Source organism: Microcaecilia unicolor, chromosome 12 (assembly GCF_901765095.1).
Source record: "Microcaecilia unicolor chromosome 12, aMicUni1.1, whole genome shotgun sequence".
Taxonomy (NCBI): Eukaryota; Metazoa; Chordata; class Amphibia; order Gymnophiona; family Siphonopidae; genus Microcaecilia; species Microcaecilia unicolor.
In genome coordinates, this window is record NC_044042.1 from 87,310,046 (window position 1) to 87,336,762 (window position 26,717).

At 47.5% G+C, this 26,717-nt stretch overlaps 1 protein-coding gene across 1 annotated transcript in view; it reads left to right on the top strand.

The window, feature by feature from the left end:
• KCNH4 (potassium voltage-gated channel subfamily H member 4) overlaps positions 1–26,717 on the top strand; it is a 325,608-nt gene that overhangs the window by 172,258 nt on the left and 126,633 nt on the right. The window contains exon 4 of the mRNA XM_030220488.1: positions 1,499–1,626. Within this exon, the coding sequence (XP_030076348.1) occupies positions 1,499–1,626 (128 nt within the window). The remainder of the gene's footprint in view (positions 1–1,498; positions 1,627–26,717) is intronic.

Here is a 26,717-nt window from a genome sequence, read left to right on the forward strand (position 1 = left end):
GGTGATTTTCTTTTGTGTTTTGCAATGTAAGTACTAAAATGGCTTTTAAAAAAGATGGATATGTAATTTATGTACATTATATGGCTGAGCTAGAGACCCTTCTTGTTTTATGGCCATTTTTGCAAATATCACTATTACTATTAGTTATCATTTCTGTAGCACTCATAGATATACAGTTGAATCAGGATACTGGAAAGCTGTTTAATTTTTCTTACCTCGGGGTCATGAGCATGTTCTCTGATGCAGCAGATTCTCCAGTTCTTTATAGTTACCCAATCTACAAAATTACAAAACCGTGTAAAGTTTTAAAAACACAGGGGGCATTCTGGGAATGGAGCCAGAGAAAGACAGATTTACCATATGCATGGAACCTGAATTTTCAAAAACTTATTTGTATAAATGGCTTACTTGTTTATTTTATTTATTTAGATTTTGCTCACATCTTTTTCAGTAGTAGCTCAAGGTGAGTTACAGTCAGGTACACTGGATATTTCTCTGTCCCAGGAGGGCTCACAATCTAAGTTTGTACCTGAGGCAATGGAGGGTTAGAGGGTTAAGTGACTTGCCCAAGATCACAAGGAGTAGCAGCGGGATTTGAACTGGCCACCTCTGGATTGCAAGACTGGTGCTCTAACCCAGTGGCGTTCCTAGGCTGGCTGACACCCAGGGCGGATCGCCGATGCGTCCCCCCCCCCCCCCCCCCCGGGTGCAGCGCAACCCCCCCCCCCCCCCCCCGTGAAATTACACCCCCCCCCCCGGGTGCAGCGCGACCCCCCCCTGCATTTTTACCTGCTGGGGTGCCGCGCCTGTCGGCTCCGAGTCCGCTCGTTCCCTGCTGCTCCCTCTGCCCCGGCCTGTTCCGCGCAGAGGGAGCAGCAGGGGGGGAACGAGCGGACTCGGCCAACAGGCATGTGGCACCCCCCCAGCGGCGTGCACCCGGGGCAGACTGCCCCCACTGCCCCCCCCCCCTTGGTACGCCACTGCTCTAGGCCACTCCTCCACTCCAGAATTTTGCTATTTGGGGTTCTACATGGAATCTTATTTATTTATTTAGATTTTGCTCACACCTTTTTCAGTAGTAGCTCAAGGTGAGTTACATTCAGGTACACTGGATATTTCTCTGTCCCAGGAGGGCTCACAATCTAATTTTGTACCTGAGGCAATGGAAGATTAAGTGACTTGCCCAAAATCACAAGGAGCAGCAGCAGTGGGATTTGAACCGGCCACCTCTGGATTGCAAGTCTGGTGCTCTAACCACTTGGCCACCCCTCCACTCCACTCCACTCTAGCAGTATGGCATCCTCCTGCTCCTATTGAAAAGCTTGGTGTTGTCATCCATTTCGTAACTGTATTACAACAAGTTCTCCTGGAACATGCTTCCTAAATTCCTCTTCTGAAATGTGTTAAGATGTTATTGAGCTGCATCGACAAGTACGTCTACACACACTTAGCTTTCATTTAATATCTAACATGTATTTCTCTTCTTTTTCATTCTAAGAAAAGCGCAAGAGTAAAAAGGTTGGGAGCTCCCATTTCAGCACAACTCGCAGGCAAAGTCGCACAGTTCTGTATCACCTCACCAACCAGGTGTCTGGCAAGAGGAAGCGTCAGATGAGCATCAACAGTGTGAGCTATATAATTCTAAATGTTCCCACTTTTTGTCTAGAAGTCATTGAGCTTAAAATTTTGTTCTTAATTTGTCTAAATGGTAATAACTGATCTTCCCTTGGCAGGAGTTGGATCACGACTGCCATGAGTTGTGTATCTATTTAGGAAGTGACTCTGGACCTGCCCCTTGTGAAGGTCCATATTGGCCAAAAGATTACATGGGACCTCAGCCCTGCTCCATGTTGGTGCTGCTGAGGGTATCTCTGCAGACACATAGAAATGGCAGAAGGAGCTTTTTTCAGCGTTACAAAATAACGGCTTAGAAAATATATTTTAACCGGTTAAATGCTGCTGAAAATGATTGGATAACTGCGAATAAGCAGCCATTTCCGTCCAGTTAAATCGTTATAAATATCGCTGGTAAACTCATATGGGGTGGGTATGGCTGCTGGTTCTCATATCAAGAGCAAGTATGGTGTTGGAAGAGGTTAGTGCCCTCACCAGGGGTGTAGCTAGGGGGGCCACGGGGGCCTGGACCCCCGCAAATTATGTCCGGGCCCCTGGTGGGACCCCCGCCAGCCGAAGCCTTCTTCAGCGATGCCCGTCTCCGGCACAGCCGCATTCCTGAACCTGCTCTTCTTGCTCCTCCTGTCCTGTGCACGCTGACGCTCCTTCTCAGTTTCACGTAAAGGAGCGTCAGCTTGCACAGGACAGGAGGAGCAAGAAGAGCAAGGCAGGAACGTGGCTGCACCGGAGACGGGCGTCGCTGAAGAAGGCTTCGGGGGTTGGGGACCCCCACTAGCAAAGGCATTTGCGAGGTGAGGGGGGTGTGAGGAGGCGCGAGGCGGTGGCGGGGGGTGAGATGAGGCAAGGCGAGGTGTGGCGGTGGGGTGGCACTCAAAATATGCCCCCAACCTCGGGCTCTGGCCCCCTCCCACCGTAAGGTCTGGCTACGACCTTGGCCCTCACATTTCCATTAAACTTATATTTTATGATATTATCAATTAGTAGCATTTCTCTTGGTCATGTTTTAAGAAATGTTGTGGCCGTCTATTAAATAAATCTCTACAATACCATGCAAAATTCAAGATAATATTTCAGGAGCTCTGACATCATCCAGGCTATGGGATAGTCCCTGGGTCTGATTCACCAAAGTTTTTGCCCTGTCGTCTTTCAGGCCTTGCAATAGCATCAAACCGTCATTGTCCAAAAAGAATGAAATGTTTTGAAAATTATATAAACTAGCTTCTGATGGTGGGTTTAGGACTCCCCATGGTTATGTAAATTTTGACTTCAGTGATTCAAAATACAGATTTAGCTTCCCAGGGAGAAAACCGTGTGAGTAATTTCACTCCACATGAATAGTTGTTGTTTCCAAGGGATTCAGTTTATTTTGAGGTAGATAATGTATCAAACAAAAAAAACCAGTCCATTAACATCAATTTTCAATTATATGCTTTAACATTATTTTTACTCCTCTTATCCCGCTCCTCTGCTTTAAAGGGCAGACTTTCTATTATCCTTTGATATGGAACAGCAGGAGCTGGTTGAATAGAACATAGTTTCCACCTTTCAACACCCTCTCCAACAGTGTCCTCTTTTTGATGTTATTTTATTTATTTGGATTTGCTCACTTCTTTTTCAGTAGGAGTTTGAGGTGAGTTACAGTCAGGTACGTTGGATATTTCCCTGTCCCTGGAGGGATCACAATCTAAGGGGGTCTTTTACTAAGCCGCGGTAGAGTTTTAAGCTCACGGTAGAAATCAACTGGCAGTAAATGCTGAGACGCCCATAGGAATGTAATGGATGTCTCAGCATTTACCGCTAGCTAATTTCCAATGTGAGCTAAAAACTCTGCCGCGGCTTAGTAGAAGACCCCCATAAGTTTGTATTTGAGGCAATGGAGTTCATTGACTTGCCTAAGATCACAAGGAGCAGCGGTGGGATTTGAACCAGCCACCTCTGGATTGCAGGACCAGTGCTCTAACCACTAGGCCACCTCTGGATTGCAGGACTGGTGCTCTAACCACTTGGCCACTCCTCCACTCAGCAACATTCTATGTAGAATCACCAATAATAGCAACATTCCATGTAGAATCTCAAATAGTAGCAACGGAATCTCAAATAGTAGCAATGTTCAATGTTCCACTGCACTAACCACTAGGCTACTCCTCCACTAGCAACATTCCATGTAGAAGCCTGCCCTTGCAGATCAACAATGTGGCCGTGCAGGCTTCTGAAGGGCAGGCTTCTACATGGAATGTTGCTAGTGGAATAGCAACATTCCATGTAGAATCTCAGATAGTAGCAACAGAATCTCAAATAATTTATTTGGATTTTGCTCACATCTTTTTCAGTAGTAGCTCAAGGTGTGTTACATTCAGGTACTCTGGATATTTCTCTGTCCCAGGAGGGCTCACAATGTAAGTTTGTACCTGAGGCAATGGAGGGTTAAGTGACTTGCCCAAGATCACAAGGAACAGCAGTGGGATTTGAACCAGCTACCTCTGGATTGCAAGACCAGTGATCTAACCACTAGGCCACCCCTCCACTCCACTCTAGCAGTATGGCATCCTCCTACTCCTATTGAAAAGCTTGGTGTTGTCATCCATTTCATAACTGTATTACAACAAGTTCTCCCGGAACCTGCCTCCTAAATTCCTGTTCTGACACCTGTTATTGAGCAACTACGTCTACACACTCAAGCTTCCCTGCATGCTCTTCCTGTCTTCCCACTAACAATACCTTAGTTCCTTTTCCTGTTGTCCTGCCAAAGAACATAATTTTCCATGGGAGGTGTCTGCACACCAGAAACCAACTCCTGGCCATCTAGATGGGTGCAATAAATCTATGTTATAATATTACTGTCATCCCTGCATTAAGGCTAAACCTAACCATCCCTTAGTGATGAAATGGTGCTCTCCTTTAATAATGTAAAAGCGCTTAATCAACTACCATCATGAAAATGAAAATTACATCATGTAAACAGTAGTGTGATATCATTTGCTAATTAAGTTGAGATTGGCTTGGACAAAATCCAATATATATTATATGTCTTTATTCCGTAGCTTCAAAATAACATAAAACTAATCATTGATCTGTTCTCTCCCAGCAGGGGTACCTATTAAAGCACTTAAAAATAGTTCATCATCTGAGTGCGCTTGGTTAATAGCGCCTGTATCAAGGGAATTTTCTACTCAAAATATTATGCTGTTTTTATTAATACTCTTGTGCAAGCAGCAGTTTCCAAATAAAATACTTGGCAAGCAGCCCAGCCTTTTGACTGCAGGCAGCAGTCCCTGTCAATGTTTGCGCCTGAGTAGAAATGTAAATCAGCATAAGAAACATCATGCTGGGTCGGAGCAAGTTTATGGTTTATTCAGGTTTGTTACATCACCTTTTTTTTTACCAGATAATTCAAGGTGATCCACAATAAAATTAAGCTGAGGAAAAGAACTCCAATTTGTACACCAATCATATAAGAAATAGTTATACATCCTAGTACTACTACTACTAATCATTTCTAAAACGCTACTAGACGTATGCAGCGCTGTACACTTGAACATGAAGAGACAGTCCCTGCTCGACAGAGCTTACAATCTAATTAGGACAGACAAACAGGACAAATAACGGATAAGGACAAAGAGTAGCAAGATTCCGGAATCCCAAAGACTACTACTACTTATCATTTCTATAGTGCTACTAGATGTACACAGCGCTGTACACTTGAATATGAAGAGACAGTCCCTGCTCGACAGAGCTTACAATCTAATTAGGACAGACAAACAGGACAAACAAGAGATAAGGGAATATTAGTGAACAGCAGCATTACAGTAATGTTCAGGTGGCATAGACCCCGAGTCAATTAGAGGCCTCATTATATAGATGTTTTGAGACTCGATTTAAAGGTTTTCAGAGATGATTCAGCTCGAATCCTAGGAGGCAGACTGTTCTAAAGGAATGAAGCCATAAAGGTTCATTGAGCATTGTCACTGACAGTAGCTATTCTGGGTCACAAGTACCTTGCAGATTACAAAAATTAGATCTATTTCTCAAAGTTCATTTGCAGGGATCAGCAAAGTCTACCTAGCTATTCATTTTTCCTTCAGGAACTTGTCCAAACCTGTTTGAATCCTGCTCTGTAGTTCACCTTTACCACATCCTCCAGCAACAGATTCCACAACTTAATTAGGCACTGCATAAAAAATCTTCATACAATTAGTTTTCAATCTGATGATCGTTAGTTTCATGAACTGTCCTCTTGTTTTGGTGTTGGTTAGGGTTACCATATGTCCGGATTTACCCGGGCATGTCTGGGCAACCGGGCGGGTTTTGCCAATCTGCCTGTTTGTCCAGATTTCTGGACAAACGGGCAGGCTGGTAGGTTGGCCGTCGGCCCGCCCACCAGCCTGCCCGTTTGTCCAGAAATCCGGACAAACAGGCAGATTGCTAGCCTCCCCTCCCCTTACTTACTAGTGCCCTGGTGGTCTAGTGACCTCTTCCGCCTTCGGGACAGGAAAGAGCCCCCTCTTTCCTGCCCGGAGCGCTGCCCTGCATGCATCCTTCCTGTTGCTGATCCTTGACGCCGATTCAAAATGGCCGCCGAGAGTTGAAGTGACCTCGCGAGACCAACTCTCGGCAGCCATTTTGAATCGGCGCCGAGGATCAGCAACGGGAAGGATGCATGCAGGGCAGCGCTCCGGGCAGGATAGAGGGGGCTCTTTCCTGCCCCGAAGAGGTCACTAGACCATCAGGGCAGTAGTAAGGTAAGGGGAGGGGGGTGACGGGGAGGGGGGGGGGCGATGGGGTATGTGACAGGGGGAGGGGAAAATGTGACAGGGGCGGAGCGAGGGTGTGACAGGGGCGGAGCGGGGTGTGAAAGGGGGCGGGGCGAGGCATGTGTCCTCCTTTTTGGGGGACAAAATATGGTAACCCTAGTGTTGGTTAAAAGTTTAAACAACTGCTCCCTATTTACCAGTTCCACCCATGAGTTCCACTCATGATTTTTATCACGTTTTATCATATTCCTTCTCAGTCCTCTTTTCTTCAAGCTGAATAGTCCTAACCTGTTTACACTGCCTATGAATGATGCATCAAATTCAAATGGTTATATACTGGGCCCGATATTCAGCTGATGGTGGGAAGCGCTAAACCTGAATATTCAATGCCAGATCATATGCCGGAACAAACCTTAAAGAAACTTCAGACCGCTCAAAACACGGTAGCTAGGCTTATATTTGGAAAAACGCGATTTGAAAGCACAAAACCCCTCTGTGAAAAAACTACACTGGCTCCCAATCAAAGAACGCATTACTTTCAAAATCTGCGTCCTGGTTCACAAAATTATCTACAGTGAAGCCCCTGGGATACATGACAGACTTGATTGACTTACCAACTAGAAACACATCCGAATCAGCACGAACCTATCTAAATCTGCACTACCCAAGCTGCAAAGGTCTTAAATACAAATCAACTTACGCATCCAGTTTCTCCTACTTAAGCACACAACTGTGGAACGCATTACCTAAAGCCTTGAAAATGACGTACGACCATCTAAACTTCCGTAAAACACTAAAAACCAACCTGTTTTAAAAAGGCTTACCCTACCGATCCAACTTAAATGCCTGATCTCTGCAACACAACAAAACCAAAGAACATAATGGACGTGACACAACTCTTCCGTTGTACGATTCCCTAATGTGGCTGTGCCACATGAACTTTATCTTACCGCAACAATCACTTTGTAATTGTTTACACCAGAGTCTGCAAACGCCACTCTGGTACTATGTAAGTCACATTGAGCCTGCAAATAGGTGGGAAAATGTGGGATACAAATGTAACAAATAAATAAATAAATATCCAGCAACCGGCATTGAATATCCAGATTTAATTTGGCCACTAAGAAGTTAACCAGCCATGCTAATATTCAGCGCTAACCAGTTAACTTTTTAGTGGTCAAAGATACAGCCTATTTTGGCTGTGCAACATAGCTGGTGTGGTGTTGAATATCCGCACCTAACCGGCTATGTTGCACGCTAGAGCCAGTTAGCTAGCCACTAAGTGGGATATTAGGTTGGAGATAACCGATAACCGTTATCTCCCACTGAATATCCATGGTTAAGCACTGAGGGGCCCTTTTACTATGTTGTGTAGGCGCCTACACATGCCCAATGCATGCCAATTCAGAACTACCGCCCAGCTACCATGTAGCCTGGGCGGTAATTTCATTTTATTTTCTGGCACGCGGCGCTAACCGGGCGGTAATCGTCATTGTACATGTGCTGACGATTACCGCCCGGTTAATGCGTGGGACCTTACTGCTAAGTGAATGGGTGGGGGTAAGGTCTCAGGCCCAAAATGGATGCATGGATCGGTAGGGTATGCCTTTTTAAACTGGTTGGTTTTTAGTGATTTCCAGAAGTTTAGGTGGTCATACGTCATTTTCAAGACTTTTGATAATGCATTCGAAAGTTGTGTGCTTATGTAGGAAAAACTAGATGCATAAGTTATTTTGTATCTAAGTCCTTTGCAGCTTGGGTAGTGCAGATTTAGATAGGTTCGTGCTGATTCGGATGTATTTCTAATTGGTAAGTCGATCAAGTCTGTCGTGTAACTTGGGGCTTCTCCGTAGATGATTTTGTGAACCAGGGTGCAGATTTTGAAGGCGATGCGTTCTTTGATTGGGAGCCAGTATAGTTTTTTGTGGAGGGGTTTTGCGCTTTCAAATTGCGTTTTACCAAATATAAGCCTAGTTGCCGTGTTTTGAGTGGTCTGAAGTTTCTTTAAGGTTTGTTCTTTACATCCCACATAAATTCCATTGCAGTAATCTAAGTGGCTTAGTACCATTGATTGTATCAGGTTGCGAAATGTTTCCCTCGGGAAGAATTTCTTCACGCATTTGAGTTTCCACATTGAGTCTGCAAGGATGCTCAGAGACTATTATCTGAGTAAGTTCTTTTGAATACTGACCTGATTTTTGGTTTCTTATTCAGCAACTGAGTCTTTACTTATGTCACAGCAAGGTACGCTGAACATGCTCTCCTTGTGAATGGCACATGCAACATGCTTTTTCAATAATAGGTGGTTATTTAAAAAGTTTGTGTCACCTCAGATTGCTATTTAACATTTGTTTTATATCAGTGGGTCTGAACTGGCATGTGTTTCTGAGGACCCAGAAGGTTTGTCACATAACTGGTACACAGTGGCGTTCCTAGGGGGGCTGACACCCGGGGCGGATCGCCAATGCACCCCGCCCCCCGGGTGCAGCGCCCCCCCCCCGGATGCAGCGCGGACCCCCCCCACAGCAAAAGGACCCCCCCCCCGCGAAGGAACCCCCCCCCCTGGGTGCACGCCGCTGGAGGGGTGCCGCGCGCACCTGTCCTCCGTTCGTTCCATGCTTCTTCTCTGCCCCAGAACAGGAAGTAACCTGTTCCAGGGCAGAGAAGAAGCATGGAATGAACAGAGGACAGGCGCGCAGCACCCCCCCAAGCAGCATACACCTGGGGCGGACCGCACCCCCCTAGGAACGCCACAGCTGGTCCAAGCAGGGCAGTGGCTCTGAGGGGACTTGTGAGGGAGTAAGTAGATTAAACACAATCCCTCTTAAGAGGAGGGTAGGGCTCAGGAAGAGAACAGATTAAAATCCCTAGTATGGGAACAGAACAGAGAGTCCCAGAACAGGGAGAATGGGTCTTGCAATACAGATTCCAAGCCGGGGAAGCAGTGTTTAAAGATAGGCCCAGAGCAGGAAGAAGGGATCCTCCAGGAGAGTTCCTAGCCTGTGACTGAATTTGTGTTTGAATACGTGTCAAGGTAGAAAGATCGTATTGTGAAGTGTTTGCTTAGCCTGTGGCCATGTTACAAGAAATTATTTTTCTTGGGGAAAAGAGCTCGCGAGCACTCGCTACTGTTTATAATTTAAGAGCAGGCGCTGTATTTATAAGTTTTAGGATATTAATTTCTCCACCAATCACCAATTGCAATAAATTAAATAAATTAAACCATATATTCAGAACACAAGGAGACCGTATTTTTAGGTTCAAAAAGGTTGATTTAATATACAATTGCACACGAGAGGTAGGTTTTAAGAGATCTTTACAGATAATCTGTGCATAAAATAGAACAAAGTAGCAGGTAGGTTAACTTACAAGTCCTTGTTACAAGCATGCTGTGGTCCAGTTGATTGATGAGCACATGGTTAGGACAGGAGGGCTTCTGCTGTGAATGGATCTGAGTTGCTTGCAGCTGAAGAGAATCTGAATCTTGGGGAAACAGCTTTTGCTTTTATATCTTGCAAGCTGCAGGAGGATATGCCATGTGGATCTTTGTCCTGGTTTCCACATGACCCTTGGGCATTTGCAAAGCATTGTGGTATCTTGGTCTCATGTCTGCACACGACCCCTGAGTCTTGGTCTCATGTCTTATGACATCACGAGACTTGCTGTCTGGATTTTGCTGGCAAATGGTCTTTTGATGTACAGGGCTTCCTGCTCAGTCTCTGGGGCAGATACACATTACAAGTCCTTCCTTTCTGCACATGTCTGAAAGCTGATGGGAGGGGCAGGTATACCTTTGACAAGCAAATGTCCTGTTTATGCTTTTCCTCTGAGTTCTTTGTTTTCAATGGGGTATTCAGGTGCCCACCTTAGTCCATCTTTTGTTAGGTGGGAGGGCAGAGGAAGCTCTTTTGTGTTTGTTAAGTGTTTGTAATTAACTATCCCTGCTCTCAGAAGTTCCCAGAAAAAGGGATGGGGAGAGAGGGGCTTGAAATGAAACTATTCTCTCTGCTGCAGTGTCAAATATATATATTTAAAAGCTGCACAAATATATTGGTGTATATATCTGATAATAAACTGATACCATTACAGCCACAGTGTTTCAAGATGGGCCAAGGTGGAAAATTATAGAGGGCAAGTGGAGTGCTGAACCTGGGCCTGCTAGTAGCTGGTCACTATGAGTGTTAACAAGTGTGAGTTTAGTGAAGCTGGGATTCGTGGGAACCTGAGGGAATAAAGTTCCTTTCTCTGTGTGACTGAGTTTTCATTTGAATTCTGCCTATGTTTGCTTACCAGATCTGTGATACGAACAGACTTTTGGTATCTTTTGTCTCACATTAAAAAAATTTTGCTTTGACTGACCCTGTCTACTGACTGTATCTGTGAAGGCTCCATGCTGGCTGCCACCCACACTAACACATGGTGGTAGTAGCAGAAAGTACAGTGGCATAAGAAAGGTCCAGTGGAAGGAGATGCAGCCACACAAGTGCAACATTCTTCCTTCCTCGGGTTTTTCTAAGTGCTCCATGCTGCTGCACCTTGAGAAAGGAAGGAGTGTAACTCAAAACAAATTAAAGATGAAAGTTAGGGCTTATGTGACCACAACTCCTGCTACAGTGGAGAAGGGACATGCTGCACTGTTAGGAAGGGAGATGGAGAGAGAAATATCTTGAACTATGGGGGTGGGGGTGGGGTGGGGATAGAGAAGATGCTACATTGTTGTGGGAGAAGAGGGCAGGGATAGATGCTGTACTGTTAGAGGGGAGAGAGTATACATGGGGGATGTTGGACTGCAGAGGATGGAGGAGAATAGAGATGACGAGGAGATTCTAGACCGTAATAGTGGAAGGGGAGGGAGAAGACAGGGAGATTCTGGACCATAGGGATGGAAGGAAAGGGAGAGAGGACAGGGAGATTCTAAGCTACAAGAGTAGGAGGGAGGGTCGAGAGGAGATATGTTCAGCTGAAAGGGTGGAGGAAGAGGAGAGAGATAGAGACAGAGGATATGCAGTGCTACAAAAGTGAAGGGAGGGCGATGAAGAGGAGATGCTGGGCATGGTGGAACCATGTGAGAGAAGCCACAGGTGCTTGTCAAGGAAATGAGTGAGAGGAGGTTGGTGAATATAGAGGGTAGAAATGTGGTAAGAGGTAGTGGATTAGAGACTGGGTAAGGAGAAAGACAGGAGAAATTAGAGAGCTAGGAGAGATGGGCAGGGCTGGAGGTGAGAGGTAGGTGACAAGTAAAAATACAGTGGGTGAAATCTGAGTGGAGAAAGAGGCAAAAAAAAAAGTGAGGAAGTAGATAAAAGGTAAAGATCAATTTTCAGAGACAAATGTAATGAGGGAATGGAAGAAGAGAGGACTAAGTATGGGAAAGGACAAATGAATGGCAACCACTGGAAAAAGGGTTAGCAGAAGACAGGTAGAAAAAAAAAACTGAGACCAACATTTTTGGAAAAATACAATGCCCAGATCACAAAAGTTAGAAACTTTTAAAAAAATGTATTAACTAGAACATGTTAATTTTGGGAAATGTGCATCACGGATGTCTTTGTGCAATTTTGTTCTGTACAAGAAGAAATGCATTTCTGTTTTTATTTTTCAGTGTTGCTGTACAGGACAAATTTGACATCTTAGCGTTCCCAGTTTAATTTTTGTCTTCATATGTCTGGTTCTTTATTTGGCTTGTGTATATTTTGTATGTGACTGAGGTGTGGTATTCTGTATGCATGTAGGTTTTGTGTAAAAATCTATAGCCGTTCTACTTGTTCAGTTTTACCTGTAGTAGGTGTTCTGGTGATTTAGGGTCAAGTGGAATATTTGTAGTGCTGCCTATTCATAGGTAGAATTCTTGCTGTTTGAATCATGGCAGTTTTATTACATGTATGTTGAATGGGGATTTTTTTTCAGGTTTTACATAACTTCACAATATGCCTGATATGTTGCTATTGCTTAGATGACTTTTTTTTTTTTTTACATTTGTACCCCGCGCTTTCCCACTCATGGCAGGCTCAATGCGGCTTACATGGGGCAATGGAGGGTTAAGGACTTGCCCAGAGTCACTTAAAAATTCGAATGAGTTTTTGGATGGTGACTTCTATAATATACACCTATTGTTGGGGGGGGGGGGGGGGGGGGTAGGATATTGTGAATGCAGCAAACACCACAGAAGGTGATCTCTCCACAGGAGAACCAAAGACAAACGAACAGTGGATCCAATAAGAGTCCTCTCACAGTGGGCGTCCTTCAAAACAAGGTCTTTATTCAAAACAATCAATCAAACAACCCGACATGTGACGTGTTTCGGCCAAAAGGCCTGCGTCAGGGGTCTATAAAATAAATATAAGAACAAAAAATATATACATGTATTCTCCGAGGACAAGCAGGCTGCTTGTTCTCACTGATGGGTGACGTCCTCGGCAGCCCCTCCAATCGGAATCTTCCTAGCAAAGTCCTTTGCTAGCTCTCGCGCGCCCGCGCGCACCGCGCATGCGCGGCCGTCTTCCCGCCCGAAACCGGCTCGAGCCGGCCAGTCTTCTTTCGTCCGCACTCGGTACGGCTGTGTTTTTGTCATGTCGAGCCCCGGAGAGTCGACCTCGCGCGTCCGTTATCTAAATCGACGTGTTTTTCTTCGGAAAAGTTTCATTTTCGTTCGGAAAGTGCTCCGGAAACCCCCTTGGGTTTCGTTTGCCCCTTCCCGTATTTCCAGTTTTGCCCCGGTAAGTTTTCTTTCGTTGTCGGGGTAGGCCTCTTTTCGGCCTCGGTCGAGATTTTTTCTCCCTTAAAGTTTTGGTGCTCCAAATTCGTCATTTCGGATTTTGACTTCGCCGGCGTGATTTTTCCGCCCATGACATCGAAGCCTTCCAGCGGCTTCAAGAAGTGCACCCAGTGCGCCCGGGTAATCTCGCTCACTGATAGGCACTCTTCGTGTCTTCAGTGTCTGGGGGCCGAGCACCGTCCCCAGAACTGTAGTCTGTGTTCCCTCTTACAAAGGCGGACTCAAGTAGCGAGATTAGCCCAGTGGAACGTTTTGTTCTCGGGCTCTTCGTCGGCATCGGCACCGGGGTCATCGTGTGCATCGACGTCATCAGCGTCCAGACCTTCTTCCTTGGCTGCCAGTGCATCGAGTGCATCGAGGCATCGGCCCTCTGCATCGGCGACGAGACATCGGATAGCTGCATCGACGTCGGTGGTACCGGGACCTCGTCTCCTGATGTCGTCGGACGGTGGTGCATCGAGTGGAGTGCAGGTGAGGGCTGTCCATTCCCCTGCTGGTGGCGGTGAGCCCTCGGGTGGGTCTCCTCCTACCCTGAGGGCTCCTGCGGTACAGCCCCCCCGAGATCGACCCCCTTCGGTCTCGGCCCCGAGGAAGCGACGGATGGATTCTACGTCCTCCTCGTCGGTGCCGGGGAGCTCCGGTGACATGCTTCGGAAGAAGTCGAAGAAGCATCGACACCGGTCCCCTCCCCGCGTCGGCACCGAGAGCTCTGGGTCGCCGAGGGAGTCGGCACCCAGCAGGCATCGGCACCGAGAGGACCGCTCACCCTCTGTTCAGGAGGTGTCGATGCGCTCCACTCTGGACAGCCCGGAACAGCCTCCACGCCCGGAACAGGTTCTGACGTCGACGCCTGCATCGACCTCCATGCCTTTCTCTGCAGCCGCTCTGAACGAGAGCCTCTGGGCCGTTCTCCCAGAGATTCTGGGAGAGCTGTTGCACCCTACCCCTCCGGTACCGGCGGTGCTTGCGCCTCCGGTACCATCGAGCGTGGCGCCGGCTGGCCCATCGCCCGGGGTGAGGTCCCCGACGTCGGTACCGCGTGCGGTGCCGACTGCGGCCACCTGACAGGAGGGCTCCCCGACTACGTCGGCGGAGGGAGCTTCGCCGATGCGGGCGAGGGAGTCTACCTCTCGACGCCCCCATCGTGGACGTGGCTCCACGGAGTCGAGCCGGGCGCGGTTGCAGACGCAGGTCCGTGAACTTGTGTCTGACACCGAGGGTGAGGCCTCGTGGGAAGAAGAAGAAGATCCCAGATATTTCTCTGACGAGGAGTCTGAGGGTCTTCCTTCTGATCCCACTCCCTCTCCTGAAAGACAGCTTTCTCCTCCCGAGAGTCTGTCTTTTGCTTCCTTTGTCCGGGAGATGTCTACGGCCATCCCCTTCCCGGTGGTTGTGGAGGACGAGCCCAGGGCTGAAATGTTTGAGCTCCTGGACTATCCTTCTCCACCTAAGGAAGCGTCCACTGTTCCCTTGCACCATGTCCTGAAAAAGACATTGCTTGCGAACTGGACCAAGCCACTAAGTAATCCCCACATCCCCAAGAAGATCGAGTCCCAGTACCGGATCCATGGGGACCCAGAGCTGATGCGCACCCAGTTGCCTCACGACTCTGGAGTTGTGGATCTGGCCCTAAAGAAGGCTAAGAGTTCTAGAGAGCATGCTTCGGCGCCCCCGGGCAAAGACTCTAGAACCTTAGACTCCTTTGGGAGGAAGGCCTACCATTCCTCTATGCTCGTGGCCAAAATTCAGTCTTACCAGCTCTACACGAGCATACACATGCGGAATAATGTGCGGCAGTTGGCGGGCTTGGTTGATGCTCTTCCCCCTGAGCAAGCCAAGCCTTTTCAGGAGGTGGTCAGGCAGCTGAAGGCGTGCAGAAAATTCCTGGCCAGAGGAGTTTATGACACTTTTGATGTTGCGTCCAGGGCCGCTGCTCAAGGTGTGGTGATGCGCAGGCTCTCATGGCTGCGTGCCGCCGACCTGGAGAATAGACTCCAGCAGCGGATTGCGGACTCGCCTTGCCGTGCGGACATTTTTGGAGAAAAAGTCGAGCAGGTGGTAGAGTCTCTCCACCAGCGGGACACCGCATTCGACAAGTTCTCCCGCCGGCAGCCTTCAGCTTCTACCTCTACAGGTAGACGATTTTTCGGGGGAAGGAAGACTGTTCCCTATACTTCTGGTAAGCGTAGGTACAATCCTCCTTCCCGACAGCCTGCGGCCCAGGCTAAGCCCCAGCGCGCTCGCTCTCGTCAGCAGCGTGCGCCTCAGCAAGGCCCCGCGGCTCCCCAGCAAAAGCAAGGGGCGAGCTTTTGACTGGCTCCAGCAGAGCATAGCCGACATCCAAGTGTCAGTGCCGGGCGACCTGCCAGTCGGAGGGAGGTTGAAAGCTTTTCACCAAAGGTGGCCTCTCATAACCTCCGATCAGTGGGTTCTGCAAATAGTCCGGCAAGGATACACCCTCAATTTGGCCTCAAAACCTCCAAATTGTCCACCGGGAGCTCAGTGTTACAGCTTCCAGCACAAGCAGGTACTTGCAGAGGAACTCTCCGCCCTTCTCAGCGCCAATGCGGTCGAGCCCGTGCCATCCGGGCAAGAAGGGCTGGGATTCTATTCCAGGTACTTCCTTGTGGAAAAGAAAACAGGGGGGATGCGTCCCATCCTAGACCTAAGGGCCCTGAACAAATATCTCGTAAAAGAAAAGTTCAGGATGCTTTCCCTGGGCACCCTTCTCCCCATGATTCAACAAAACGATTGGCTGTGCTCTCTGGACTTGAAGGATGCCTACACACACATCCCGATACTGCCAGCTCACAGGCAGTATCTGCGATTTCAGTTGGGCACACGCCACTTCCAGTACTGTGTGCTACCCTTTGGGCTCGCCTCTGCGCCCAGGGTGTTCACAAAGTGCCTAGCTGTGGTAGCAGCGGCGCTTCGCAGGCTGGGGGTGCACGTGTTCCCATATCTCGACGATTGGCTGGTGAAGAACACATCCGAGGCAGGAGCCCTGCAGTCCATGCAGATGACTATTCGCCTCCTGGAGCTACTGGGGTTTGTGATAAATTACCCAAAGTCCCATCTTCTACCAGTGCAGAAACTCGAATTCATAGGAGCTCTGCTGGATTCTCGGACGGCTCGTGCCTATCTCCCAGAGGCAAGAGCCAACAACTTGTTGTCCCTCGTCTCGCGGGTGCGAGCGTCCCAGCAGATCATAGCTCGGCAGATGTTGAGATTGCTGGGCCACATGGCCTCCACAGTTCATGTGACTCCCATGGCCCGTCTTCACATGAGATCTGCTCAATGGACCCTAGCCTCCCAGTGGTTTCAGGCTGCTGGGGGTCTAGAAGACGTGATCCACCTGTCCACGAGTTTTCTCGAATCCCTGTATTGGTGGACAATCTGGTCCAATTTGACTCTGGGACGTCCTTTCCAAATTCCTCAGCCACAAAAAGTGCTGACAACGGATGCGTCTCTCCTGGGATGGGGAGCTCATGTCGATGGGCTTCACACCCAAGGAAGCTGGTCCCTTCAGGAACGCGGTCTACAGATCAATCTCCTGGAGTTGCGAGCGATCTGGAACGCTCTGAAGGCTTTCAGAGATCGGCTGTCCCATCAAATTATCCAAATTCAGACAGACAACCAGGTTGCCATGTTCTATGTCAACAAGCAGGGGGGCACCAGATCTCGCCCCCTGTGTCAGGAAGCCGTCAGCATGTGGCTTTGGGCTCGCCGTCTCGGCATGGTACTCCAAGCCACATATCTGGCAGGCGTAAACAACAGTCTGGCCGACAGACTGAGCCGGATTATGCAACCTCACGAGTGGTCGCTCAACTCCAGAGTGGTGCGCCAGATCTTCCAAGCGTGGGGCACCCCCTTGGTGGATCTCTTCACATCTCGAGTGAACCACAAAGTCCCTCAGTTCTGTTCCAGGCTTCAGGCCCCCGGCAGACTAGCATCGGATGCCTTCCTCCTGGATTGGGGGGAGGGCCTGCTGTATGCTTATCCTCCCATTCCTCTGGTGGGAAAGACTTTGTTGAAACTCAAGCAAGACCGAGGCACCATGATTCTGATTGCTCCCTTTTGGCCGCGTCAGATCTGGTTCCCTCTTCTTCTGGAGTTATCCTCCGAAGAACCGTGGAGATTGGAGTGTTTTCCGACCCTCATCACGCAGGACGAAGGGGCTCTTCTGCATCCCAGCCTCCGGTCCCTGGCTCTCACGGCCTGGATGTTGAGAGCGTAGACTTTGCCTCTTTGGGTCTGTCAGAGGGTGTCTCCCGCATCTTGCTTGCTTCCAGGAAAGATTCCACTAAGAGGAGTTACTTCTTCCTATGGAGGAGGTTTGCCGTCTGGTGTGACAGCAAGGCCCTAGATCCTCGCTCTTGTCCTACACAGACCCTGCTTGAATACCTTCTGCACTTGTCTGAGTCTGGTCTCAAGACCAACTCTGTAAGGGTTCACCTTAGTGCAATCAGTGCATACCATTACCGTGTGGAAGGTAAGCCGATCTCAGGACAGCCTTTAGTTGTTCGCTTCATGAGAGGTTTGCTTTTGTCAAAGCCCCCTGTCAAGCCTCCTACAGTGTCATGGGATCTCAATGTCGTTCTCACCCAGCTGATGAAACCTCCTTTTGAGCCACTGAACTCCTGCCATCTGAAGTACTTGACCTGGAAGGTCATTTTCTTGGTGGCAGTTACTTCAGCTCGTAGAGTCAGTGAGCTTCAGGCTCTGGTAGCCCAGGCCCCTTACACCAAATTTCATCATAACAGAGTAGTCTTCCGCACTCACCCTAAGTTCCTGCCAAAGGTTGTGTCGGAGTTCCATCTGAACCAGTCAATTGTCTTGCCAACATTCTTTCCCCGTCCTCATTCCTGCCCTGTTGAACGTCAGCTGCACACATTGGACTGCAAGAGAGCATTGGCCTTCTATCTGGAGCGGACACAGCCCAACAGACAGTCCGCCCAATTGTTTGTTTCTTTTGATCCCAATAGGAGGGGAGTGGCTGTAGGGAAACGCACCATATCCAATTGGCTAGCAGATTGCATTTCCTTCACTTACGCCCAGGCGGGGCTGGCTCTTGAGGGTCATGTCACGGCTCATAATGTTAGAGCCATGGCAGCGTCGGTAGCCCACTTGAAGTCAGCCTCTATTGAAGAAATTTGCAAAGCTGCGACGTGGTCATCTGTCCACACATTCACATCTCATTACTGCCTGCAGCAGGATACCCGACGCGACAGTCGGTTCGGGCAGTCAGTTCTTCAGAACCTGTTTGGGCTTTAGGATCCAACTCCACCCCCCGAGGGCCCTGTTTGTTCTGTTCCAGGCTGCACTCTCAGTTAGTTGGTAAATTTTTTAGGTCAATCTCAGTTATGTCCTCGCCGTTGCGAGGCCCAATTGACCATGGTTGTTGTTTTGAGTGAGCCTGGGGGCTAGGGATACCCCATCAGTGAGAACAAGCAGCCTGCTTGTCCTCGGAGAAAGCGAATGCTACATACCTGTAGAAGGTATTCTCCGAGGACAGCAGGCTGATTGTTCTCACAAACCCGCCCGCCTCCCCTTTGGAGTTGTGTCTTCCCTTGAAGTGTATTGTCTTGCTACATACTGGACTGGCCGGCTCGAGCCGGTTTCGGGCGGGAAGACGGCCACGCATGCGCGGTGCGCGCGGGCGCGCGAGAGCTAGCAAAGGACTTTGCTAGGAAGATTCCGATTGGAGGGGCTGCCGAGGACGTCACCCATCAGTGAGAACAATCAGCCTGCTGTCCTCGGAGAATACCTTCTACAGGTATGTAGCATTCGCTTTGTGCAAAACAAATAAAATATAACCATATACATAGAAATGTAGATATGAAAAAATATATGTAAAACCTCAAAACATGATTAATAAAATATAAATTATAAAGATGATTAAAATAATTATAAAAAGATGTTATAAAAGATATATAGAAAAACATAGAGATACAAAAAGGAAAATATCAAAACGGATATACATCTATTACTAAAAAAACGTACCTATTGATGACTATATGTGAAATACCTTATTTATTTACTGAGAGCCATCTGATTTCCAAGGTATTTTTATAATTATTTTAATCATCTTTATAATTTATATTTTATTAATCATGTTTTGAGGTTTTACATATATTTTTTCATATCTACATTTCTATGTATATGGTTATATTTTATTTGTTTTGCACAATACATATATATATTTTTTGTTCTTATATTTATTTTATAGACCCCTGACGCAGGCCTTTTGGCCGAAACACGTCACGTGTCGGGTTGTTTGATTGATTGTTTTGAATAAAGACCTTGTTTTGAAGGACGCCCATTGTGAGAGGACTCTTATTGTGAATGCAGAGCATTTTTATATTTAACTCATAGGAACTGCTATGGAGGGGCATAATCGAACAGAAACGCCTATCTCCATGGGCGTTTATCTCTGAGAACATGTCCGTGAAGGGGCGGGCCGAACCGAATTTTCGATAAAATGGACGTTTTTGAGCTGGGCGTTTGTTTTTTTTAGCGATAATGGAAACTAAAAACGCCCAGCTCAAAAACGTCCTAATCCGAGCCATTTGGTCGTGGGAGGGGCCAGGATTCGTAGTACACTGGCCCCCCTGATATGCCAGGACACCAACTGGACACCCTAGGTCAGTGTGGTGGACTTCAGAAAAAGCTCCCACATGCATAGCTCCCTTACCACGGGTGCTGAGCTCCCAAACCCCCTCCCCCAAAACCCACTCCCCACAAATGTACAACACTACCATAGCTCTTAGGGGTGAAGGAGGCACCTACATGTGGGTACAGTGGATTTTGGAGGCCTCCCATTTACCAGCACAAGTGTTACAGGTGGGGGGGATGGGCCTAGGGCCACCTGGCTGAAGTGCACTGCGGTACCCACTAAAAGTGCTCCAGGGACCTGCATACACGCAGGCCTCTAGGACTGGTTGCTGCTATATAACATTGGCACACCAGTTGACACCTGAAGACTAATCTCTCCGAAAACGTCCTTTATTGGAATAACCGCCTTTACTCACAGTTAACTGCAGATCAGAGGTTGTGCCCCACTGGCAACGAGTCTCCCTGGTACTGAGATGAGCAGTAGGTCAGAGCTGGCAGAATGCTGTACAATGCCCTCTTTCAGCCACATTCAAGGGAAGAACTAAGTTGTCTAACGTGGCTAACACAGGAAAGGGAACTAAAACTGGCTTACAAAAATGGCCACTACCGCATGGACTACAACAGGAAACACAACAGGGCACACTCTGACCCAGTAGGCAGGGGGAAAAGCACCATGGGAGACGAGCCTACCAACTACCAACATCGTGAGACTGTAACACAAGCTAATGAAATCACGGAGCCCAATACCCTACACCCACCACAATGCAATGCTGATGTGACCCTGTACTGCACCCGAGAGCCACATCTGACCCAGGGAAAGGCTGTGACAGGATCAAACACATTCTGTTGTCATGGAGGTGGGTACGGCATTTGAGGCTGGCATAGAGGCTGGAAAAAAAGTTTGTAAAGTGGGGTTTTTTTTGGTGGGAGGGGGTTAGTGACCACTGGGAGAGTCCGGGGAGGTCATCCCCGATTCCCTCCAGTGGTCATCTGGGCAGTTGGAGCACTTTTGTGGGACTTGTTCGTGAAAAAAAAGGGTCCAAAAAAAGTGACCCAAAATCGCAGTAAAAACGCTTTTTTTTTTCCGATTATCAGCTAAAGACGCCCATCTCTCCTCGGCTGATAACCACGCCCCAGTTCTGCCTCCACCATGCCTCCGACACGCCCCGTCAACTTTATTCGTTTCCGCGATGGAGTGCAGTTGGAAACGCCCAAAATCGGCTTTCAATTATACCAATTTGGGCGCCTTTGCGAGACAAATGTCTATCTCCCGATTTAGGTCGCACTATAGGCGTTTTTCTCTTTTGAAAATAAGCTGGATAGTGTGTCAGACCATGAGTGTCATGTGTATAGTATGTCACGCATGCAAACATTGTCTATCAGGTATGTCCCAACTGAAAAAAAGTTGAGAACCACTGTTTTAGAATTGTTTATATTTTATTGTTACCTGATATTTGATAGACGGGCTATAATTTGTATATATATATATATATATATATATAAAGTTATGCTATATTATGTTATAATGGACTTATAACCCGCCAACTCCCTCAGTTGAGGTTCTAAGCGGAATGCAAAAAGAGAACTCATACAGTCTATCAGGACTGACAAAAACTGATCATAAACTAGTTTGTAAAAAGACTTGGAGAACAAATAATTCTTCACCATTTTATGAAAAGAAAAATAACTTCTTAAAGAACAGATCTCAATAGGAAGATCATTCCATAATTGCACAGCAGAATATATAAAAGAATGAGAAAAAATTGCTTTAAATCTTACAATTCTGACTGTTGGAAAAGCCAAAAGCAAGTGATTATATCTCCTGGTCACAGTGATCAAACTCAGTAGTTTTCACCAGTTGAGATAATCCCTCTGGGCAGTAGCTTTCTAAGATCTGAAACACCAGGCAAATCACCTTATTATTGTATATGTGGGACTGATGTTCTTTGACAGTTATGTTGTTGAATAACATGTGCTCAGGTGTCACGTTTTCAAAGCTGGAAACTAGGTTGTGAGCCCTTAGGCCACTGCCGAGGAGCGGCAGTGGCAGGCAAAACCACCCCACACCGGAGTCTAGGTAGAACAGGACTGGAACTCCGGACTGGAGTTGCAGCAGAGGCAAACAAGCAGGACTAAAGCAGAGCATGGACCCTTAAACTTCACCTGCACTTGGCCAGTTTTCACCAAGAGTTGAGCTCCGGGCTTCAGGTGGCCGGCAGGACTTACTGGACAGGGCAGGACTGGATAACAGCTAGGTAGCAAAGGGACAGCAAGGCAGGGAAAGGATAGGCTAAAGGACAGGACTGAAAGCTGCGAGCAGCCACTGAAACAGGGAACAAACACAGCTAGACACGAGACTGAACTAAAAGCTGCAAGCAGCCACTGAAGCAGGGAACAAACACAGATAAACCCAGAACTAGACAAAGATCTACAAACAAGACTGGGAAACAAGCAATACAGTAAACAAGCAACACCCTAAACTAAACATAGACTAACTAGAAGAGGCAAGACTTCAGGCAAGAACAAGAGCAAGGAAACAAACTCAGGCTGAAGTGCAACAAGCACCAACATACCAGGGCCTTAGACGCAATGCAAAGGCAGAGAGTATCAAAATGGCTAATAAGCCCAGCAGCACCTGAGACTCAGCTGCAGCAATCACCAGGACACTAAGGGTGCTGTGCAGGTTCAAACAAAGCAAGCAAGTCTGGCAGTCTGGAAGATCTGGACCGGACTTGGCTGAAGTCTGGACCGGGTAGGAACATAGCAGCCACCGGTTCTGGCCACCAGAGGGCGAGGGGAGCACAGACGTAACATCAGGAAAGATTATTGTCATGATGGCTTCTATTTTCGCCATGTAGAAATAGCGTTGACAAAGAACACATGCCGGTAAACTGAATGAGCATGAGCAGAAGCCATAAGGAAACCACTCAAAGGTCTCACTGTTGTACTGTGATTCAAACATTGCAACGCTTGAGATTAAGGCATGGTTTATATTCTCATATCATCCAGCATTATTATGACTAACCATGTTTCAACTGCCAGCTTCATTTTAAGAAATAACATTTGTTAATTCCCATATTCGAAAGAAGAATGGGCACTCTAACCTCTGTGCAAAGAGAGAAGGAAAATACTGGCATTTTTCCAAGAGTGGTCACTTCCGTCTGGCTCCTCACTCAGGGGCCCTTTTGCAAAGGTGCGGTAAAAGTGGGTCTGTGCTAGAGGCGGTGGCATTTTTGGCAGTGTGCTGAGGCCCTTTTTACTGCAGTAGGTAAAAAGTCCGAAAAGAGAAATGGCCATGTGGTAAGTTTGGAATTATACCACAACAATGCAGGGGAAAACCCACTCAAATTCAACCTCACTGGTCACACACAAAGGAGCGAGCTAAATTCAACAAGTGATTAACACTACTTAAAAAAAAAAAAAAAGAAATGAAGGGGGAAAGACCTCATAAGAAAACGGACCTGTCACTGCAAGCCCATGGCAATTTAGACAATGTTTGTCTGGTGCCAATTTGCTGTAATCATCAGTCAAAAACTCCCCAGCCAACCGCAGCGGTTGGGAAAAATCTTCACATCTTTATGTTCATTTTAAAAATATTTTTTCTTTATGCACTTAAAAACAATACATTCATATGTAGCGTACTGTCCAACGTACAAAGTTCAGAAAAAATAAATCAAAATTCAGTTTAACTTAGTTGTCTGAGCTTGATGCGTGTAGTTCTCCCGAAAAAACACATACCTCATGACCATTTCGGGGGGAGCACTTACTGCTACCCATTGAGGTGGCGGTAAGGGCTCCTCTGCTAACCTGGTGATAACCAGGCAGTGTGCGGTGCTGCCCGATTACAGCCAGGTAACCCTCTGCGTTAATATTTTTCGGTAGCACCAGAAATGCTGTATGCTAGCGCTGGAACTACTGATGAAGGCTGCGTTAGGCCTGTGGTAGTTTCGATTTGCCATGTGGTAAGCCAATTACCGCGTGGTAATCCTGTAGTAAAATGGCCCCTCACTGCCCAGGACTCTGTTACTCACTATTTGACACATGGGGTCAGGTTTTCTCCTTGAAATATAATTAACATCATGTGTTGCTTTGTTTCTATTCCCTTCCATGTACACTGTTGTACATTTGACTGAGGATATTGTTGTCTTAATTTACAGTAGTAGAGATGAATCGGTGACGGGAAGGCTGTAGAACTAGAGAACATGACCCTTTCGGATTGACTGTTCGCTTGTCTTTTAGATTGTAAGCTCCTTGAGCAGGGACTGTCCCTCTATGTTAAATTGTACAGCGCTGCGTAACCATAGTAGCGCTTTAGAAATGTTAAGTAGTATTAGTAGTAGTAGTAACATGAAATAAGGTTGAAGGGGGGCAGACGTATGAAAAATGTCAGGAAGTATTTTTTCAAGGAGAGAGTGGTGGATACTTGGAATGCCCTCCCGTGGGATGTGGTGGAGATGAAAACGGTAATGGAATTCAGAAATGCGTGGGATAAACATAAAGGAATCCTGTTCAGAAGGAATGGATCCTCAGAAGCTTAGCGGAGATTGGGTGGCAGCACCGGTGGTTGGGAGGCGGGGTTAGTACTGGGCAGATTTCTACCTCTGTGCCCTGAAAATGGTAGATACAAATCTAGGTCAGGTATACATACAAAGTAGCATATGTGAGTTTATCTTGTTGGGCAGACTGGATGGACCGTTTAGGTCCTTTTCTGCCGTCACCTACTATGTTACTATCCAGCTCATAATCGAAAGTGATCGCCGGCCATTTCCTGACACAAATCGGGAGATGGCCGGCAATCTCGGAAAAGCGGCGAAATCGGTATAATCGAAAGCTGCTTTTTTTGACAGCATCGCCGCTTTCCCATCGCCTCGCCGGCGAAAGTTCAAAGGGGCATGTCGGCGGCAAAGTGAAGGCAGGACATGGGCGGGTATGGGCGTGGCTACCAGATAGCCGGCTTTTGCCGATAATGGAAAAAAATACGGCGTTAAGCAGTATTTCGCCGGGTTTACATGGTCCTTTTATTTTCACGACCAAGCCTCAAAATGTGCCCCAACTCACCAGATGACCACTGGAGGGAATGGGGGATGACCTCCCCATACTCCCCCAGTGGTCACCAACCCCCTCCCATACTAAAAAAATAAAAATAAGAACCTTTTTTGGCAGCCTGTATGCCAGCCTCAAATGCCGTACCCACCTCCATGACAGCAGAATGTGTTCTATCCTCTGACATCCTTTCCCTGGTTGTGATTTGGCTCTCGGGTGAGTGTGACACCTTTTCTGTTAGGTGCACTGCAGAGTCACATCAGCAATGCATTGTGGTGGGTGTAGGTATTGGTAGTTGGTAGGCTCTACTCCCCTGGTGCTTTCCCCCTGCTTACTGGGTCAGAGTGTGCCCTGTTTTGTTTCCTGTTGTAGTCCATGCGGTAGTGGCCATTTTTATAAGCCAGTTTTAGTTCCCTTTCCTGTGTTACCCACGTTAGAGAACGTAGTTCTTACCTTGAATGGTGCTGAAAGAGGGCATTGTACACCATTGTGCCACCTCTGACCTACTGCTCATCTTAGTACCAGGGGACTCTTTGCCAGTGGGGCACAACCTCTGATCTGCAGTTAACTGTGAGTAAACGTGGTTATTTCAAGAAAGGACTTTTTCAGAGAGATTAGTCTTCAGGTGTGAACTGGTGTGCCAAAGTTATACAGCAGCAATAAGTCCTAGAGGCTGTATGCAGGTCCCTGGAGCAGTTTTAGTGGGTGCAGTACATTTGTGGGTAGTGGGTTTTTGGGGGGGTGTTGGGGGGCTCAGCTCCCAAAGTAAGGGAGCTATGCACGTGAGAGCTTTTCTGAAGTCCACCGCAGTGACCCCTAGGAAGCCCGGTTGGTGTCCTGGCATGTCAGGGGGGCCAGTGCACTAAAAATGCTGGCTCCTCCCATGGCCAAATGCCTTGGATTTGGCTGGGGTTTGAGATGGCCGACATAACTTTCCATTATCGCTAAAAAACGAAGCCGGCCATCTCAAACCCCAGCCAAATCCAAGGCATTTGGCTGGCCGGAACCGTATTATCGAAACAAAAGATGGCCGGCCATCTTTTTTGAATATACGGGTCTGGCCAGCTGTTTGCGATGCCGCCAAAATACATCGCCAGCCATGTATTTCGCTGTCGCCGTTCAATTATGCCCCTCTATGCTACTGCTGAATTTGTTAAGGATGGTGGTGTAGAACTGGTTCTCAGCTGCACATATAGCAGGCTGGTTGCTTGTATTGCCTGCACAGGCAGACAGAATCACAGGACAGCTACTGTGCCAAATGGTACTAACAGCAAGGTTGCTTACAAGGCTTGCAGACTCACAGAGTGACTCAAAAGGACAGTGTGGTACCTCCTTGACCTAGTGCCCAGGGAGTCACCCTGTTAGCTTACCTCTTGCAATGTGCCCCTGCAGAAACATACCACAGACACAATGTGAAATCTATGCAGATCAGAGCAGCACCGGGATCAGTCTCCACACATGTCAGGGAAGGCAGGACCAGCACAGCTGCTCTGCGAGTTATCAGCCTCTTGAATATGATCAAAAGGAATGAGCCGCAGTCTGCTCTTTTTAATAGGAATCTGATCACATTAAAAATAAATGGGCTGTAAATCAGTAACAACAGATCTTGCTAATAGGATCAGATGAATTACAGCAGTTTGTCCACTGCTTATAAGCAGTCTACTGTTTATAAGCATCAAATTGGTTTCCCTGTTCCTGCTTATTGAAGGACAATAGACAGGGCTTAGGGAGAACAGATAGACCTCTGTGTGCAGCAGTAGCCACAAAAGCCAGTTCCTGGGGTGCAGTGGGTGGTTGAGCACCCCTAATATTGCAGCGAAGGGCGACTAAAATGATAGCAGGGATGGGACGACTTCCCTATGAAGAAAGACTAAGGAGGGCTCCCACGCTAACCCGGT